At 37.9% G+C, this 18,683-nt stretch overlaps 1 protein-coding gene across 5 annotated transcripts; it reads left to right on the forward strand.

The window, feature by feature from the left end:
* Positions 1-9,958: 9,958 nt before the first annotated feature.
* LOC108411705 (echinoderm microtubule-associated protein-like 1) lies at positions 9,959-16,723 on the forward strand. 5 transcript variants are annotated; one of them, XM_017683445.2, is made up of 7 exons: positions 9,959-10,232; positions 12,725-12,907; positions 13,967-14,102; positions 14,254-14,349; positions 15,403-15,434; positions 15,562-15,588; positions 15,844-16,007. In XM_017683445.2, exons 1-7 carry the CDS (start codon positions 10,079-10,081, stop codon positions 15,882-15,884), a joined length of 669 nt encoding a protein of 222 aa, XP_017538934.1. In that variant the 5' UTR covers positions 9,959-10,078; the 3' UTR covers positions 15,885-16,007. The 5 variants fall into 5 exon arrangements, with proteins under 5 accessions (XP_017538934.1, XP_017538904.1, XP_017538910.1 ...); XM_017683415.2 differs by having other exon boundaries at positions 9,960-10,232; positions 15,833-16,723; XM_017683421.2 differs by having other exon boundaries at positions 9,960-10,232; positions 14,257-14,349; positions 15,833-16,723.
* The last annotated feature ends 1,960 nt before the right edge of the window (positions 16,724-18,683 follow it).

Here is an 18,683-nt window from a genome sequence, read left to right on the forward strand (position 1 = left end):
TATATATATATATATATATATATATATATATATATATATATTGTTGCTGTTGGAAGAAAACCTTGTATCTCCATTTTTGGCATTTTTTAGTTTTTGACATAATTTGAAAGTATCTGTTACTCTTTACATTGTTAAAGAAATTACCCAAAATTACATGGGAAAAATTCTGGTTCTATTCACTTACATTGAAAGTAAAGTATGATTTTTCCTTCTCCTGTAAAGTTACCATTTTGGAGATATGAGGTTTTCTTCCGACAGCAGCAATATATATATATATATATATATATATATATATATATATATATATATAATGAATTGTGTTGATTGAATCAGAGTCTGTGCTCTGAGATAAAAGCCTAACGAGTTTTTCTAACAATCCTCCAAGCACTGAATGAAAGAATAATAATCAGCTCTCCTTTAGTAAATGTTGCACCTTCTGTATGTGTGTATACAGCATTCATAGCAAAGCTCCCAGCTATTTGAAATCATTTTCATGCCTGAAATCTAAATACGATCAGGAATGCTCTAGAATAGATTTTCTGTTTTCCTAAACCACTAACTGTAAACCATATCCATGCTTATATATTGATTATTCAAATGTTGAAATGATGTACAGTGGTACTAGAATTTCCTCGTAAAGGTAGTTTAGATGGCTATCCAACAGTGCTATATATAGTATATATAAGTGTATGCTTTTTAATGTATGCAGAAAACCCAGAACTCGTTTCATTCCATTGCATCATTGGCATAGATGTTGCTGCAATTATACCTTGATCAGCAGGTCTTCTCTAAAAAAGATTCTATTAATAATATTGTGGTTTAAATGACAAGTTTTTGATCCCATATTTGTAAACAAAAGTGTTTCTCTGTTTTTCAATTTGTCCTGGAAACATGAGATATTTTATTAAGTCTATTTCTAAAGGTAGAATATGCAATATATTTTTGGGACTATTTTTGAGGATTCTATTTAAATCAAAGTCCTTATATTGTTTTAACTAATTACAAATTGTTTTGATGTGGATCATAAATTGAAAATAATAGTTACCAAATAGACATGAGCTAAAACACAGACAGTGTTAAATTTTATAATTTTATTAGTTTAGAATCCAAAGGTGGAGTACATGAGAGCCATCAATGGGGGAAAAAGAGTGATATGTACATAGATTCATTATTGAAGAATCGCCAGACCATGTTTCAAATGAGATAAAATGTTGCACAATATGTTTTTAGTACTTATGAGACATGTAACTATATTTAAAGAAGTTATTTAACATTTGAGTATACAAACTATATAGATGATCTATCTATATTTCAAGTAACGAGTCATCTTAGTCAAAAAGTGTTTTCAAGTGCTGTTGCAATATTTGTGGTCAACGGGCGCCGTAGATTTTTTTTTTTTACTTGTTGAGAATTGATTTGCTTTTTATTTAAGATATGAAGTCTTCAGTTAAAAAACTTTTTAAGTTACAGTTGTTGTATTTATGGAGACTTGGAGTTGGCATCAAGGGGTAAAGACCAAAGCACACTCTTCTACTGGTGCCCCTTTTGTGTGTATATTGCATATATGTGGGGCAACCTCAGCAACTGGGAACTGTACAGAACTGCTGCTGTGATTGCAGAGCGACTTCTGTCACCAGACCTTAGTGAGATAGAGGTACTTGAATTATCAGTTGCTGTGAATCAGTTTCATAGTATCATAAACGTGCATTTACGTGTGGCCTTTTCCCATTCACTGTAAGTTGTCTTGGTTTGGTTTGCAGGAAACAAGCCAAATATCACTTAATTACTCTGTTACATGGTAGGACAGCTATGTAAACTGTATTCTGAGTACATATTTGACCAACAACAGCAGGTGATGACAAACTGAGTTTGCTGACTTTAATTTTAATATTTCAAAAAGTTGTTTTATACGATATTGGTTGATCGCTTCAGTGTCGTCTCTGAGGCTTCTTGAACACTGGATTCCCAGCATGTGCTTGGAAGACCTTCAGAGCTAAATGGCTCCTCATGGGAAGCCCACACATCCATTTCCGGAGGGTGGTTAACTGACCTGGTTATGATGGGAGCTTGATCAAAATCTTTGGCAAATATCATAGATCTAATCTTTAGACAGATTTTTAATGAAGGATCAAGTTTATTGGGAGCCATAGTGGCTGGTTACCTGTTGCATGGCTGTATAAACACTTAAGGTCATGGAATCCCTCTGTATCATGGAGCTTGACCGCTTCTCTGCAGTGAAAATTGTAGCTGTGGTTCTGTATGTTTCAGAATTCCTTTTTAAACCGTAACCACAATGACCAAAATCAAGAGATGTTTTGGGGTTTTTTGGACTTCCCATTCTTGACCAATACTAAGAATTCCATTTCTTTGCTCTCTGTGTTATTAGGTTAGTGCTTATTGCTAACATATATTTTGATAGAGTGGGAGAATGAATAAAAAGTTATTTTTGAATGGGGATGGGGGGGTATGTTTTCGTTTCTGTCGCTTTGTCATGCACTCTGTTTTTTTGTTTTATGTTTGTTTTTGTTTTAATGACAACAAGAATCCCTGCTGATTATTGTTAAATTGAAAGAGTATTTATAAAACATTCTTTTGTTAAAATGAGCCTGAAGTGTTTTTATTGCTGCTTTTCCGCGCTACAGTGTACAAGTTTGCAGTATGACCCACACAAAGTCTTGTTCTTTGAGCTTAGTAGCATCATACAGTAAATTGTGTTTCTTTCTTTTCTTGTTACTTATGAAATGATGGGGCAAATTAGATCACATCCATGTGTCTAAAACATGAAATCTAGTCATTTTAGAAGGATGCACTACAGTATGCACCAGCTTTAACCAGCAGATGTCAGCAGTTGATCTAGACTAGAATTCTAAAGGGCCAATATTGTAGAAAACAGGGTTATGGTGAGGAAATGTAAAGGGTTTTTTGCTTTTGTTTTAGCATGGATGGCAAACTCTATGGCCTGTTACATTAGCTTTGGCAGACAACTTGTAATATTTTAGTTTTTTTTTTATTTAATATGAGTTTTCTAATGAAATGAAAGTCTAATCAAAAATATATAACAAGCTGTACAGTAAAGACATTCAGAAAATATTGAATAAGAAAATATTTATTTCCCTTTTTTGTGTAAATGTCACATCCAGATTAGGCTTCCTGCACTTTTCTCTGTCTGCTCTTTGGCTTACACTTTCATCAGAATAGGTTTGTCTGACTTGAGAAGCAATAATAATTATAGGTTATTTGATCAATCGTGGTAAAAACATCTAAATATTTATTTAACAGTGTAACATTTTGATTTAGCATTTACAAGGTGTAGTTGTAATAATAAGGTTGTATTCATTTATAACTCAATAACGTATTGTGCATTTAAGACAGAACTTTTTCAAATGCAAAATATGCTTCATAAATTGTGTTATCTGATAACACTTAGCAACTGTTTTTGCTAGAAATGTAAACACATTCAAAAATCTACTGCTGGGACCACTTTCTTCTGTTATTCTAAAGGATGAAGGTTGAGAGGTCATATAAAAAATTATTTATGGATGTTTATAGTGTGTTACATCAGAGAGATGTTCTTAGTGAACTCAGTTAAGATGTTGTGCCCTTTTTTGTGGGCGATGGGGATTTTTGGCCATGTGTGTATTCATGTTTACTTATGTTTCTGTAAAACACTGGACAGACTACAGAATGTAGTCATGATAAATTCTATCATCTCTACATGTGAGCACTGCTCTCAGTCATTTATTGTGTTTTGCACATATGGCTGATGCATTGTCTCATTATGGTTAGTGTGTGCTCCTCAGTGTGGGTGGGATGTTTCTCATTGTGAGCTGTATCTTCTTTTTGCTCAGTCTGAAAGCTGAGGTAGACAATTGTCTCTCGCTCCAGCAAAGCCTGTCGTCCTTGTCTGTGTCTCTTACTCCTGTAGGTGGATTCAGCTTGGGACTCTCTGATCCTCTTTAAAGTTATTAGCAGTGTGAAGCTGTGGCCAGACAGCAGTGTTGACTGTCCTGTGGTGGGAAGCTTTCAGCAGGGAAGTGTGTCAAGACATACAGATGGAGTAGCAGTACTTATGAGAAAAGCATGTACCAAAAGTGAAAACTTTACAATATAAAACAGATCACCGTATTCAAGTGAAGTCCAAAGCATATTAACTAGTGGTGGGAATTACTGCAGACCCTCCAATATGATATTATCAAAATACCAGAGCCAAAGTATGATACTGTTAAGGTATTTAAAAATTTGTGATGTGCAGAATATTGCAATATATCACAATTTATTACGTTTACATACACACATTATTACTTCAAAAGAAAACTTTATCTAATAAAGTTTACACTTTATTAATCGCAGAATACACTTTACCTTCATATATTTCTTTACAACTTAGAAAGTTAGAGAAATGAAGTGTTAAAAGTCACATTCAGCAACTTTTATTGGTGTATTATAGTGGTGTATACAGTGTATCTGATTCCATTTCTGAGTTATCCACTACACAGTCTGACACTTCATAACAATGCCTGACCGAAAACGAAACAGCACCATATTGTAGACAAAGGTAGAAATTCCATCCATCCATCCATTTCTATGTGAGCATTTTCTGTTAATATGCACTATATTGCCAAAAGTATTTGCTCATCTGCCTTCGCATGCATATAAACTTGAGTGACATCCCATTGTTCTGCATTTATTTCATTGGGTTTAATATGATGTCAGCCCACCCTTTGCAGCAATAACAGCTTCAACTCTTACTTCCACAAGGTTTAGGAGTGTGTTAATGGGAATTTTTGACCGTTCTTCCAGAAGCGCATTTGTGAAGTCAGACAGTGATGTTGGATGAGAAGGCCTGGCTCGCAGTCTCCTCTCTAGTTCACCTCACATGTGCTCTATCAGGTTGAGGTCAGGCCAGTCAAGTTCTGAGGGCCAGTCAAGTTCTTACACACCAAACTCGCTCACCCATGTCTTTATGGACCTTGCTTTGTGCTGTCCCCAAACTGTTCCCACAAAGTTGGGAGCATAAAACTGTCCAAAATCTCTTGGTCTGCTGAAGCATTAAGATTTCCTTTCACTGGAGTTCCTTTCCTTTCAGGAGCCCAACTCCTGAAAAACAACCCCACACCATAATCCCCCCTCCACCAAACTTTACACTTGGCACAATGCAGTCAGACAACTACCGTTTCCTGGCAACCGCCAAACCCAGACTTGTCTATCGGATTGCCAGATGGAGAAGCGTGATTCATCACTCCAGAGAACACGTCTCCACTGCTCTAGAGTCCAGTTGCGGCATTTTACGCCACTGCATTTGATGCTTTGCATTGTGCTTGGTGATGTAAGGCTTGGATGCAGCTGCTCAGCCATGGAAACCCATTCCACACACTGTTGTTGAGCCAATCTGGAGGTCACGTGAAGTTTGGAGGTCTGTAGTGATTGACTCTGCAGAGAGTTGGCGACCTCTGTGCACTATGTGCCTCAGCATCCATTGACCCTGCACTGTCATTTTACGTAGCCTACCACTTTATGGCTGAGTTGCTGTCGTTCCCAATCACTTCCACTTTGTTATAATTCCACTCAAATCAAATCAAATCAAATTTATTTGTATAGCGCTTTTTACAACGGATGTTGTCACAAAGCAGCTTTACAGAATTTCAGAAAAGACAAAGTTTCAACAGTACTGTAAGAATGTACAGAAACCCCCCAGTGGGCAAGCCGGGGGCAACAGAGGCAAGGAAAAACTCCCTCAGAAATGAGGAAGAAACCTTGGGAGGAACCAGGCTCACCAGGGGGGACCCATCCTCCTCTGGTCAAACTACCTACAAGTGATTATACTACTAATATTATCAGCAGTAATATTGATATTAGGAATATCTAGGAGTCTATGAGAACATCAGCGTAAGGTGGGCAGCTCATCTAAGGTAGGTGGTGGTAGCTGGGGCGTGGGCGGCTGGTCTGAAGTGGGTAGCAGGAGGGCTCGGCAGTCAGTCGTCTTTCAGTGTCCAGCCGGACATATGGGTGATTGTATACTCGGAAAGAAAGCAGGTAGATGGAATTAGTTTTGTTCTATCCGTTTGTACATAAACAGGGAATGTAAACATTTACAGAGTGTGGCTAATGACTCCGGCAGATCTGACTATGACAGCTTAACTAAAAGGAGAGAACCAGAAGGACACACAGACACGGCAGCATTCTGAAACAGTTCGGCATCCCTCCACTCCACCGTCCACAAACTTGAGTGACCGCGTGTGAGCAGCGGGACGACAGCACCAGCGTCTCAGTTTACTATAATTCCCTGTGTCCATGGACCCCTGGATCTGCTGCCTTTATCTAAGGGGGAACATTACCTACCAAATGCTAAACTGAACAAGTGAGTTTTCAGCCCAGTCTTAAAGATTGAGACTGTGTCTGAGTCCCGAACAGTTTCTGGAAGATCATTCCAGAGTTTGGGGGCTTTATAAGAAAAAGCTCTTCCCCCAGATGAAACCTTCTGAATTCAGGGGACTATTAATAAGCCAGCGCTCTGGGATCTGAGTGGTAGTGATGGCTCATAATGAGAAATAAGGTCTTGCAGGTATTCAGAAGCAAGACCATGTAAGGCTTTATAAGTCAATAAAAGGATTTTATAATCAATATGGAATTTAATAGGTAGCCAATGAAGTGATGATAGCACTGGACTAATATGCTCAAATTTTCTAGTTTTAGTGAGGACCCTAGCTGCGGCGTTTTGGACTAGTTGGAGTTTGTTTAAATTCCTGCTCGTACATCCTGACAGTAGCGCATTACAGTAGTAGCGCATTACAGTAGTATTCCACTGACGGTTGACTGTGAAATATTTAGTAGTGTTAAATATTATTTTACTTTATTTTACTTTATTTGCTTTATTAACTTAAACTTCTGTTTTTCCCTTTCCATTTGGGTTAATCTTATTTGCATTTTGTATGTCTTTTCTTGGGTGATGTGTGGGGGCTTTGGAGAGTGGACCTTTGTCATGTAACGACCCCCAATGATTAGCCTGTCTTGACATCTGGTTATCTATACCTCCAAATCTAGCAGCGGGGGAGACTGTAAATTCCTGGGTGGACCTCAACACCTCTATTTTAATTACATAGGTAGAGGCAGCCGGCCATCAAGTGGGGGGGCCTTTTGGGGTCGTTGAAAATCTGGTGGGTGTGCTTTTAATGGAGTGACTATAAGAGTGATGAATGCCTAAGCTAGGCAGACTCGCTTGGCGGGAAGACGCGCGTTCATTAAACTTCCTTTTCTTCGAGAATCCACTCCTGTTTTTTCTTCAAGAAACAAATGCTTGCCAGCAGAACAGTAACAGTAGCGAAGAGATTTCACGACTGGAACAGGTTGCACAGGTGGCATCCTATCACGGTACCATGCTGGAATTCACTGAGCTCCTGAGAGCAACTCATTCTTTCAAAAATGTTTGTAGAAGCAGTCTGCAGGCCTAGGTGCTTGGTTTTATACACCTGTGGCCATGGAAGTGATTGGAACACCTGAATTCAATTATTTGGAAGAGTGAGTGAATACTTTTGGCAATTTAGTGTATTTCATTTATGTGGAAATGATTTCACATTTGAATCAAATTAACTCAATACATCACTTCTTTACAGTGTAGATGGAGATGGTGTGGAACATCTGTTTTATGCACCAATCCATATGAGTGCAAGATAAACAGAATGAGAGCTTACTGGGGATACCATTAATTCAACGCGCTCTCATCTATCCTGCCCCCATGCTGTCTCGCCCAGAGGCAATTAACTTCCAGGGCTTACTGAGATTTTAATGATTTCTCCTAAGCAGGTTTGCCACCTAATCATCCTTTGGTGTGCATAAGCAGAATGTTCATTACAGGGTCTTACTGAGCAATTTTGGTTACAGATACAATTTAGAGCAGCACAAGAAATAATCAGGGCCAAAGGGTAAAAAGTGACTCAGGTTCAACAGTTTTTCCCTGTAAAACACAAGCAAATGGGCACCCCTCAATTACACACATACACGGGATACACCCTGGATAGGTCACTAGTCCATCGCAGGAACCCCTCAATATTATGTGTTATCAATATAATATATCAACATAAATGAATCTCTAAATCTAATAATTCAGTGAATCAGTGTCACCGATAAAACCAACACAACAAATAGCCAACTATTTATTTCCATCCACAGTTGCTTTGCCCTGAAGTTGAGCTGATAACACTCATCTGTGCATAAACTTAAAGACTGCATTTTGACAGTACTTTGAAGATCTGTGCATGTTACATGCGTACATCTTTAAATTCAACATGTTCTAAGTTAAAATAACACCTTGTGTATTTCCCAATTTGTATATACAAGGGTCATCAAATTCAACCACTAAAAGGGTCATATTAAAAGTTCTCAGCAAATCCATGGGCCAGCTGTGTTTGTATTTATTTTAAAATTAATAATAATAAAAATAATTGTTTTAGGTGTTTTTTTTTAAACTTCCTATTTGCTTGAACTAGACACCAGGCATCTTTTTTGTGTAACCGCTGGCCCACAGAACACACACTATGGGCCTGACTTGGACCACGGACCTTGTGTCCTTGGTCCGTATAGAATAGTGTGCAAAAGTCTGAACACAAGCTGGTCAAATTACATGTTTGTTGATTTTCTAAGTAAGGAACTTCAATATGCCATTGTTCCGCATATTTTAGTGCACAATTTCTACTTATTTGCTAAGTTTAACATATTGGTAAAAACAAAACATAAAATATGAAATTTGCCATAGTTTTGGCCACATTTTCACCAATATGTTAAATTCAACCACCAATAATAATTGTGCATTAAAATGTGCAGATGTGTTCTCCACAGATGAAGTGCTTAGAAACTTAGAAAATAATACAAATATAAAAAAACCCCACAGAATTTGGCCAGAGACTCTGACACTAACCCAGACGTTTGCACAAGAATGAAAAATACTTATTTAAGATTATTTCAGTCACTGAGGACAAAAACAAAGCTATGAAATATTAATTTCTTACTTTTTTTGCACAGATTGAGAAGACATTATGCAAGTTTCATTACTGGTTTTTATACGCCCTTCATCTCACTTTTTGCCCTCATGGGAATCCCAGGTCTCAAACTGCAGCTCAGGAACACACCATGTAAGCCATGGCAGTAAACTATAGTACAAATCAATAGTATCAGATATGCTGGGCTGGTTGCAAAGCATGTATGTGTTATGCATGAATGATACAGCTTTGTCACTTTACTCTGCTGGCTTGCTTGTTAGCATCCTAGAGGCTACATGGCTAACAACAGCAAAAACAAGTGCAATACACCAGAGTTTTGAACCTTCACTAATATCCAAACAAAGCAATTCTTCACAGGTTTTATGTACAGTATGTTCAAATTTCTTAAAAATGTTTTCCATCGCAAAGTTTGCATAGCTATCTGATTAGCTCACTGAGGCTAACCTACAGAGGACAAGTGTGTATTGAATAATCTGCTCCTCAGAGTAGCCACTTGTGTAATGTAGAGTCAAAGCTGGTGAGGGCCTGTTAAAAAAATATTGAAACGGGATCCAAATTCAAGATTCCAAAGTTCTAATCTGTGCAGAATATATTAGATGGATTTTATCTCCGAATAACTTTGACCTACTCTTGCTCTGATGCAATACTTTTGTGCTTTGTTGAAATGCATTTGTTCACATAAGGCCTTTTGTCAGTGTGTAGAATAAACCTTTGTTGATGAACAAATGACATCAACCAAACTACATACTCCTTGGTATACACGTCTCTGTAGCATATATATATATATATATATATATATATATATATATATATATATATATATATATATATATATATATATATATATATATACACACACACACCCAACACACACAGACAAACCCCCACCCTTGGCTGAGGACTTGAGATGGCTTACCAGAGCCAGTAATCTCGGAGTAATGACATCACCCATCTCAAGATGCATGTATGGGTCTGTGTGTCCCTGAGGATTAAGAAGGTCACACAACAGAAGAAGAGCGTGCACTTGAGTGGCCCACTACGCTGTCCTGCACTAACATTCACACAAACAGCAGACGTTCTCTCACATGGAGGAAGGCATGGCAGTGGCAGCAACAGATGCTCACATGGAGGAGTTGGTGGAGCGCTCTGGATCCATGGCTGCTGAGGCTGAAGGTGCAGGGCTGAGAGAGCCATACCATGGTGACGCCCTTCTAGCACCTGAAGCAGACTTCATAGTAGGTCAGTGTATCCATTCTTTCAATGAGTAACTTGATTTAAGTGTGTAAAAGTAGTTTTCACTTAGACTGAAATGGCTGTTCACTACATCTAGTGGTTCAAGTTACAGCTGGTAATGAGAAACAGCAACTTTTAAATCATAAACCTTTTGGGTCTCAAACTGTTGCTCAGGGACAGCTCCCCCCAACACAGATGGACGGTATTTGCTTAATTTTACCTCCCAATATTTATGGATAGAGAAAAAATATGGACCATCTGAAGGGCCCCATGCACTGGTTTTACAATCGCTGTCTTAAACCATTAAGCCAAATATTACACTGAGAGAGTCTTTTAAGTCAAGACAGTCCTGCAGAGTTTCTAAGAGTTCTAAAAGGGAAGCTCATTCTTCTGAGTTGTTGGCACATTTAATTAAGAGAAAAACAGCTTGGTCAATAACTGCATGTAATCAAATCTATAGAACTGTTAGCATATATAACTACAGAATCCAAAAACAAAATATAAAAATCCAATTATTAAAGTTGTACTGAAATTGGAATCCCCAAGTTAGTAATTATTTGCTTATTTATCTATTTGATTAAGCTCCTTTTGGTGTTGCCTGGAAACTATACATAAAAACTGTTTCGCAAGATAAATACAAATAAAACAAAATGAAAAAAGAGAAAAGAGCATGTATACTTATAAATTTGAAATATTTTTGTAGCATACCACAGCAGTTTCAGACAGGAGAGAATTCTAACTTATTGTGTTGCACATAACTGTATCATACTCTACAGTACCAAAAATGTGTGGCTGTTACATGTCTGGTTGGATATCGGTCTATTTTCTTACACTATGTCAACTGCTGGTTATAATGTATAAATTAGTTCAGTCACTTGGAAAAACTTTGCTGTTTCATTTTATTGCTTTAGCATCTGATGACAAAATTAACAGATACTTGATCACGGTCTGGTCCAGCACAATTGCTTCTCGGCTGTTCTGTCACCTTTTTTTGGTCTGCAAACATTATGTAAGTGAAGTGAACAGACAACAGCCAACAGAGTCAAGACTGTATTCTTGCTCCAACAGGATGAGTCTTGCTAATTCCCTTTTACCACCCTGGGATTAAGCGCTATTTTAATCCCGGTCTCCATATGGGTCCTCTTGAGGTAGCACAGGCCTGCAGTTGGATTTACTGTTGGAGAAAGAGATGAAGGAAACAGCAGACTCAAATAATTATCTAATCTCTGTAAAACTACATTTTGTTATGTTAGATAACTGTGACTACCACTGTTCCTAGAATGCTCTGCATTGCCAGATTATCAGACAGTCCATTTGCATGTTAAATCTGTTTCAGTGAGAGTAATAACTACGATCTCAAATTCTCCAGGTCAGGCTACTTTTCCATTAGCACATATTCAGCTTTGTTAATAAAGGTCACACTTGTAGATGCTTGTAGAAGTAAACATGAATATATCATGTTTTTGAGAGAAAACAGTATTAGGGAGACATTCTGAGCTAGCTGAGCATTTCGCCCTCAGTGATAGGTGGTGTACAGTATGATGAATTGTGCTGGCTATGACCGGGCACATGAACTAACAAGGTCAAAAGAACAATTATGGTTTAGGGTTAACTTCAACAGCGGTCCTTGCTAACAGTCCTCTAGACAGTCCTTTTTAACTAGATAATATATTTTTAAAAACTACATAATAAAACATTTTAACTAGATTGAAAATGGAAAGTCTGGAGGCCTGAGGCAGGGTGTACTGAGTTAATGCAGCTTAAAATCAATCAATCAATCAATCAAAAAATAAAAATATAATATTGCACAATTATAATTTCATGCAAAGATTTGGCCATCCCTGATAAAATTAAATGTTTTGTTGATGTTCTAAGTAAAAATAAATTAACACACATCCTGAATACACTGCTGCACAATAACTGTTTATTTTTAACATTTGTAATTTAACACATTGGGGAAACAAAAAAAGATAAAATGTGAAATGTCCAAAGGTTATGGCACATTTTATATACTATGTTTTATTTTGCTTTATTTGTTTTCCAGTAAGTTAACCATCTCAAATGCATAGAAATTATGTGATAACATTTTTAATAAATATCACTTTTCTATGTAGAGGATGTGTTAACTTATGCTTACTTAGAAAACCAACAAAATGTGTAATTTTACTGGGGGAATTCAAACTTTGGCATGTCACTACATGTTCCGTAACTAAAGGTCTTGAAAAGGTATACTTGAGGGGACCACCACAGTGATAGCACTTGTAACCTGAAAAGAACAGCTTTTTCTGAAATTGTTGGGCTTTTAATTCCGTAATGTGTATTACATGTTTGCTACATTTGCATAAAGCTTTTGATATTAATTGTTGTTTACACCTTTGTGTTCTTTTGTTTTTTATTCCTCTCTATTGACCCTCTCTTCTCAACATGCTCAGAGAGATTGTTAGGTTTTCAGTCCGGAACTGTTCATAATAAGCATCATTTTCTTCTGTGCATAACAGATGACCATGTCTCAGCGCACAGCAGTATGGAGGTGGCTGACCGGCTTACCTACCTGGAACAGCGTATCCAGATGCAGGAGGACGAGATCCAGCTGCTGAAGATGGCACTGGCAGATGTGCTCAAGAGACTCAACATCTCAGAGGAACAAACTGCTGCACTGACTAAGAGAGGGCCGGCTAAAGGTATCACATATACACACAGTAGCACTGCCTCACAACACATTTCACTAATTGCGTTCCCCTTTGGCTGGAAGCTGAGTTCACAGATAAGATAGATCAGTGTTGTGTAGAGTTTGACTAAATATTCATATAAAACCATGTAAGTCAAAACATTTTTCCATTTACGCTGAAAGGACCAATGAAATAGGTCAAATTTACTTGGAATATATTATTGTTACAATAACCTCTCCATGTCCTGTCCTTTAACCTGCTTTTGGGCTAGGCCCAGTGAATGTGGTTAAAATCCATAAAATCAGTATAACTCAACACGACACAAATGAGTTCCTTTCTGACTGTTGTAGACCAATTACACCTAATTTAATAAGCATAGAAAGAGTTAGGCTCTTTTCTAAAAATCAGTAAAACCAGTACTTAATGTAACTGCACACCAGATGACACACAGCATCCAAAAACTCTTAACCCTTGAATTTAATTAAGGTGCTCACACAGCCACCTACCAGCTTACAGCACTACCATTCATCATCTCTATTATTGCATAAACTTAAACTCAGAGCATGACCACTGGCCAGGAAAAATGCCACAGACGTTATTCTGATTGGTCTAATGTGATGACATTTTTTTTTGTTATTTGAACACACTGGTCAAATTTCATATTCTGTCAAATTTTTAATTGGAAATAGGTTAACAGTCCCTACAGAGAACAAACCTAAGAGATCGGATGTGGACGTCAATGAATGAATTGACCTTCTCCTATAAAATACCACTTTAGAGATAAAAGGTTTTGTTATGACCGTGACAGTATTCTGTGTTGAGATAAAGATCATGTGGCTTTATATCAGGGGTCTTAAGTTCTGGTCCTAGACGGCCAGACAGCAGCAGTTTGGTGATTCACCTGCTCAAACACAACTGATTCAACTCATCTGTAAGTCACCAGGTTTAATGAGTGTGTTTGAGCAGGCAAATCTCCAAACTGCCCTGGACACTGTCCCTCTAGGTATTTAAGAACTTTATATTATCATGGAACCACAAGCTCTGATATGGTACTGCATTCTCTTTGTTCAGCACCCAGGCCTGTCTCTCTAGCCCTGCCATCCAAATCATCCAGCAATACAGTTTCACCACTGAAGAAGAGCTCCAGCTCCACATTGCCCTCTACTGCATCCTCAAGGTACTACAGCCCATCACCAGGCAGCCAAAGGTGCACCTTATTAGTAATGAACATTGGAATGTTCTGTCTTTTTCCCACAGTCCTTTTTACAGTGTTCACTGAGTTGATCTATTTCAAATGAGTGCCTGTTTCATACAGTTTTATTAACTGAGTGGGATGATTTGTTCTCTTTTCTTATAAGAAGCCCAGCAGGCAGTGTGAAAGACAGTCCAAGTGGTCCAAGCAGACGCACACCCGTACCCACCATAACAAGCATCTGTAGGAAACAGCAAGACAGGTCAGGCTGCTCCTAAAAAGTTGATGACCTTATATCTGCATTGACAAAAATCGCAGGACTGTAGCTGTAGACCAGGCAAGAGCCAGAGACTTTATTGGGGTGGGACACTGACTTATGAATTTGACATATAAATTGATGCACTGGTTTTTCTCTGTATATAAAGAAATCTGTCCATTATTTCCATATGAAAAAATGTATATCAATATTATTGGCGAAGGAAAACTGAAAGACAACACTTGATGTTTTTTAGTCATTCATGAGGAAATGGTGTACTCGAACCAAGTACATTAAATGCATCATTTTTTTCAGTGTCTAACACTGAGAAAACATCATACAGACATAGGCCAAAGAAGCTATTACATGATTATAATGATTAGAAAGCCAGACAGACAGCATTGTATAAGATAAGATACAATACAATGATAAATGATAATAAATTATAATAGCTAATTTTGATAGTCAGCTCATTTTTACATCACATAGCTTACTTAACAATGTAGCTCACAGAGCAGTGCTGTTCATGGGGTCCAGTGAACATTCACTTGCCTGTTTGCTCAGCAAATGACCAAATATTACACATTACAACGTCATTAGACTCATATAACTGGTTGATCACTACCCTGTTGGCAGATTTTTGCCATAAAGGATAATCGATGCTTTATGGATAATGGCTGACTGATGATGGTTGTCTCTCATTCCATTACTGGGGTGGCCAGATTGGCTTTCCATGCTTCATTCCAGTTTGGCGTTGGCCACCCTTCCCTCAGTGCATTAGTAAAATAACAGAAAACACAACAACTCAAAAGAAAGCCAATGGGCAGATGCTGAAACAGTTTCCGGTTGGGTTTTTTTGTAAGCTTGCTTTGAGGCAGCAAATTTTTTGTTCTTTTCCAAGAACAGAGAATTTGTTGCCTATTATAATTAATATTATACTATATATGCAGTATATAAGGCTTAGGTTGAAAAACACTAAATTATTCCTTTAAATTTTTACTGAAAATACATGATTACTGAACATCATGTTGGTGTTATTTGTTTACATTCAACAAGCAGCAAGCCAAAGGAGGCCAGTGGCAGCGTTATAGGTAAGAGAATCACATAAGTCAAGTTCCAGTAATGGAATTTACTGACTGAGTTGACCATGTAGAATTTTCTATTCTTGGTAATGGTAATGTTTATGTTATACAATGCTGTCATCTTTTTTGTTTTTAGGAACACGACGTGTGACACACTGCAAAGGTAGGTGTTATGCCACCTTGTGATTTATTTATCTATTAGGCTAGTGAGTTGTTCATTAGTTTAAAATTTTAAAAATTAAATATTTTGCAATATAAACAAACTTAATATAAAACTATTCTTATAAGTGTGTTTCTTTGTTTTGTATCCCTCCCTACGGACCCCATCTTCTAATCCTTCATCCTTGTTCCTCACTCCTCCACCCCTTCTGGCCTGCACCCAATCATCATGCGCCCCCTTCACTTAGTGACTATGCAGATTTATCTGAGCCCCCTACCAAAAAGGACTGGGTCTACTAAAACAGCAGTGGCAACAGCTATGCAGCCCAATGTGTACCCGCCTGCCAGTGGACCACCTTTGGATAAAACAGCCCCAGAGAAGACCAAAGCAAGAGGTGGAAAAAGCTCTGCTGTCCCCCAGAAGAAGAGCCCATGTCAAAGCCCCTTCTCTCCCACTAACACCCCCACCTACAAGAGCCCCATAAAATCACCCAATCAGTACTTTCAGATCTGTTACTGAAGACTGGTAGTGCATACACTAGAGCAGTGTTCACTACCCCTCCATCTACCTTCATGCAGATTTCACCTCCAACCCAAACCTAACACACCTCATTCAGCTAATCAATGATATCTAGGACATCACCAGTATCAATCCATCGATCCAAGACATCCAGTGTACAATGCACTAGTGAAGGCAACTGTTAATGTTCGGGAAGATAAGTTGTAAAATAAGTTGTTTGCTGATTGTTTGTGAGTTATATATATTTGTTGTTCAGTTTTTGTTGAAAGAAAAACAATAGAGAATTTGGTTAGAAGTATTTTAATTTATACATAGCTTGGTTTTTAGACTATAAGAGAGCTTGTGCGTCCATGTTCACTCATATTTCTTTTCTCATCATTTGTTTTCTTTTTGTTTTCTCACTTCTAAGCTTGTATTTTATGAGACTGCTTTGATTTGACACCACTTCTATGCTATCGGCATGTCTCTAAAGAATGAGTTGCTTTTTAAGGCTCTGTTTCTATTTTACGTTACTGTTTGGACATTTCATGATGAATTGAATTATAGGAACAGCACAAAATTAATTACTCCTAAATCTTGTCGCATTAACTTACATTAAACACATTCATTTCTGTTTTTACTTTCCCTTGTAAAGTTACATTTTTGGAGATATATGGTTTAGTTAGGACACTGAAGCATTTTTTCATGCTCATACCTTGTACACATCAATTTCACATCATGCACATAATGCATTCCCCACATTAACGGGCACAAAAAGTATAATCACTCACTCCAGATTTCACACTATCAGTCTGTTCAAGTAGATATATGACACATTTCACACCATACATAAAAATATTAGTCATTACTTTATGACTATCATTCAAATTTACTAACATTATTCTGTATTTTGGTGACATGATGGGATAAATGTGGTTCAGAGGATATTATGAGTCTGTTCTACTTGTGGCTGCCATCTGCTGGCCTCATTATGTTCCTAAATGGGCCTACAGTTAGCTATTGTGGACACAGAGATGTTCCTACATGTAGACCTGCAAAAGGGTTTATTTAGCCTAACATGCAAAACACAACGTTGAGTTATGAACCAGATTCTATCATTAAGATTAAGTGACCCTTATTAGTCCCACAACGGGGAAATTTCACCTCTACATTTAACCCATCCGTGAAGTGAAACACCACATATACACTAGTGAGCACACTTGCCTGGAGCGGTGGGCAGCCCAATCCGCAGCACCCGGGGAGCAGTTGGGGGTTAGGTGTCTTGCTCAAGGACCCCTCATTCATGTGCTGTCGGCTCTGGGGATCAAACCGGCGACCTTCCGGTGACGAGGCTGGATCCCTAACCTCCAGCCCACGACACCCCCATATTACATATCCAGCATTACAAAGGACCAAAATACAAAATGATAACTCTTAATAAGTCTTAATTAACTGAATAATGAGCAGCAGTTGCCCTTGAGGAAACTTTACAAAGAGGCTGATACATAAATTAAGTGAGCAAATATGCAATTTATCCTAATTTCAATGCTGAGTGTATTCATGAGTATCAATACATAACAATATTTAATGCATAAACATTTTTTATTTCGCTGCATAAGAAGCCTTTTTTTTTTTAATCAAATTACCACAGCTACTATAAAGCTAATCTCTGTAATCTCCCCTATGGTAATGGCAATGTTAGCACCATAGTGCTGAGTAGAGCATAAGCTCTGTTGCTTTTTTGTGGTTTTGTACGTTGCTCTTGGTTTACACTGCCATTTTACTGGCTCTAATGTGGAGTCTTATGTTCATGAGGAGCCATTTCCTTTTGTTGTTCAAATGATAGCTTGTTAAATAATTTCCTAGGAAATATTTCAAGGTCACAGTTACAGTAGCTTACCCTGAGCATACAGTGAAGGTTGTTTGACACCAACACACACTTAAGTAATTAGTTTGTAAAATGATGCTACGTATCTAATGTTACTGTAACTGACTGGTTATTAGTGCACAGCTGGGCAAATTTTACTTTGCTTGCATTTTTTGACAGAAGTGAATGGCATGGTGGTATAGAGCTTGAACAGTGGTGGTGTTTTCTTAAGACTAATTAATATATCTGCAAAGATGCACAGTGCAGATAAGGGGCTCATGGGTAAGCATAGCTCACGGAGGCCACAATGTACACACCTCCAAGATATATAACTACTGTTGTGTGAATCTGCTGAGCTGTACATGATGCAGATACAGATGGGCTATGCAGTGACATTGGGGGTGGAACGAGGCCCAAACAATAATCTACTCCAACCAGAACTAGTGCAATTTCAAAAGCAGTTCAAGGATTGGTTGGCTGCGGAGCCCCACTGGTGACATCCTGTATAAATAAATATTTGGAGTGGCCATGATTTAGTAAGGCATGTAAACAAGATAAAAGAAGTCATGACCATGACTTACTAAGGCATGATCCTAATGCACGGTCATGACTTAGTAAGGCCGGGGGTGTACAAGATCCTTTTGCATGGCCATGAATTGGTAAGGCCGTGGGAACAAGATCCTAATGCATGGCCACGTCTTAGTAAGGCATGATCTCATTCCCATGCCTTACT

The sequence above is a fragment of the Pygocentrus nattereri genome, chromosome 4 (assembly GCF_015220715.1).
Source record: "Pygocentrus nattereri isolate fPygNat1 chromosome 4, fPygNat1.pri, whole genome shotgun sequence".
Taxonomy (NCBI): domain Eukaryota; kingdom Metazoa; phylum Chordata; class Actinopteri; order Characiformes; family Serrasalmidae; genus Pygocentrus; species Pygocentrus nattereri.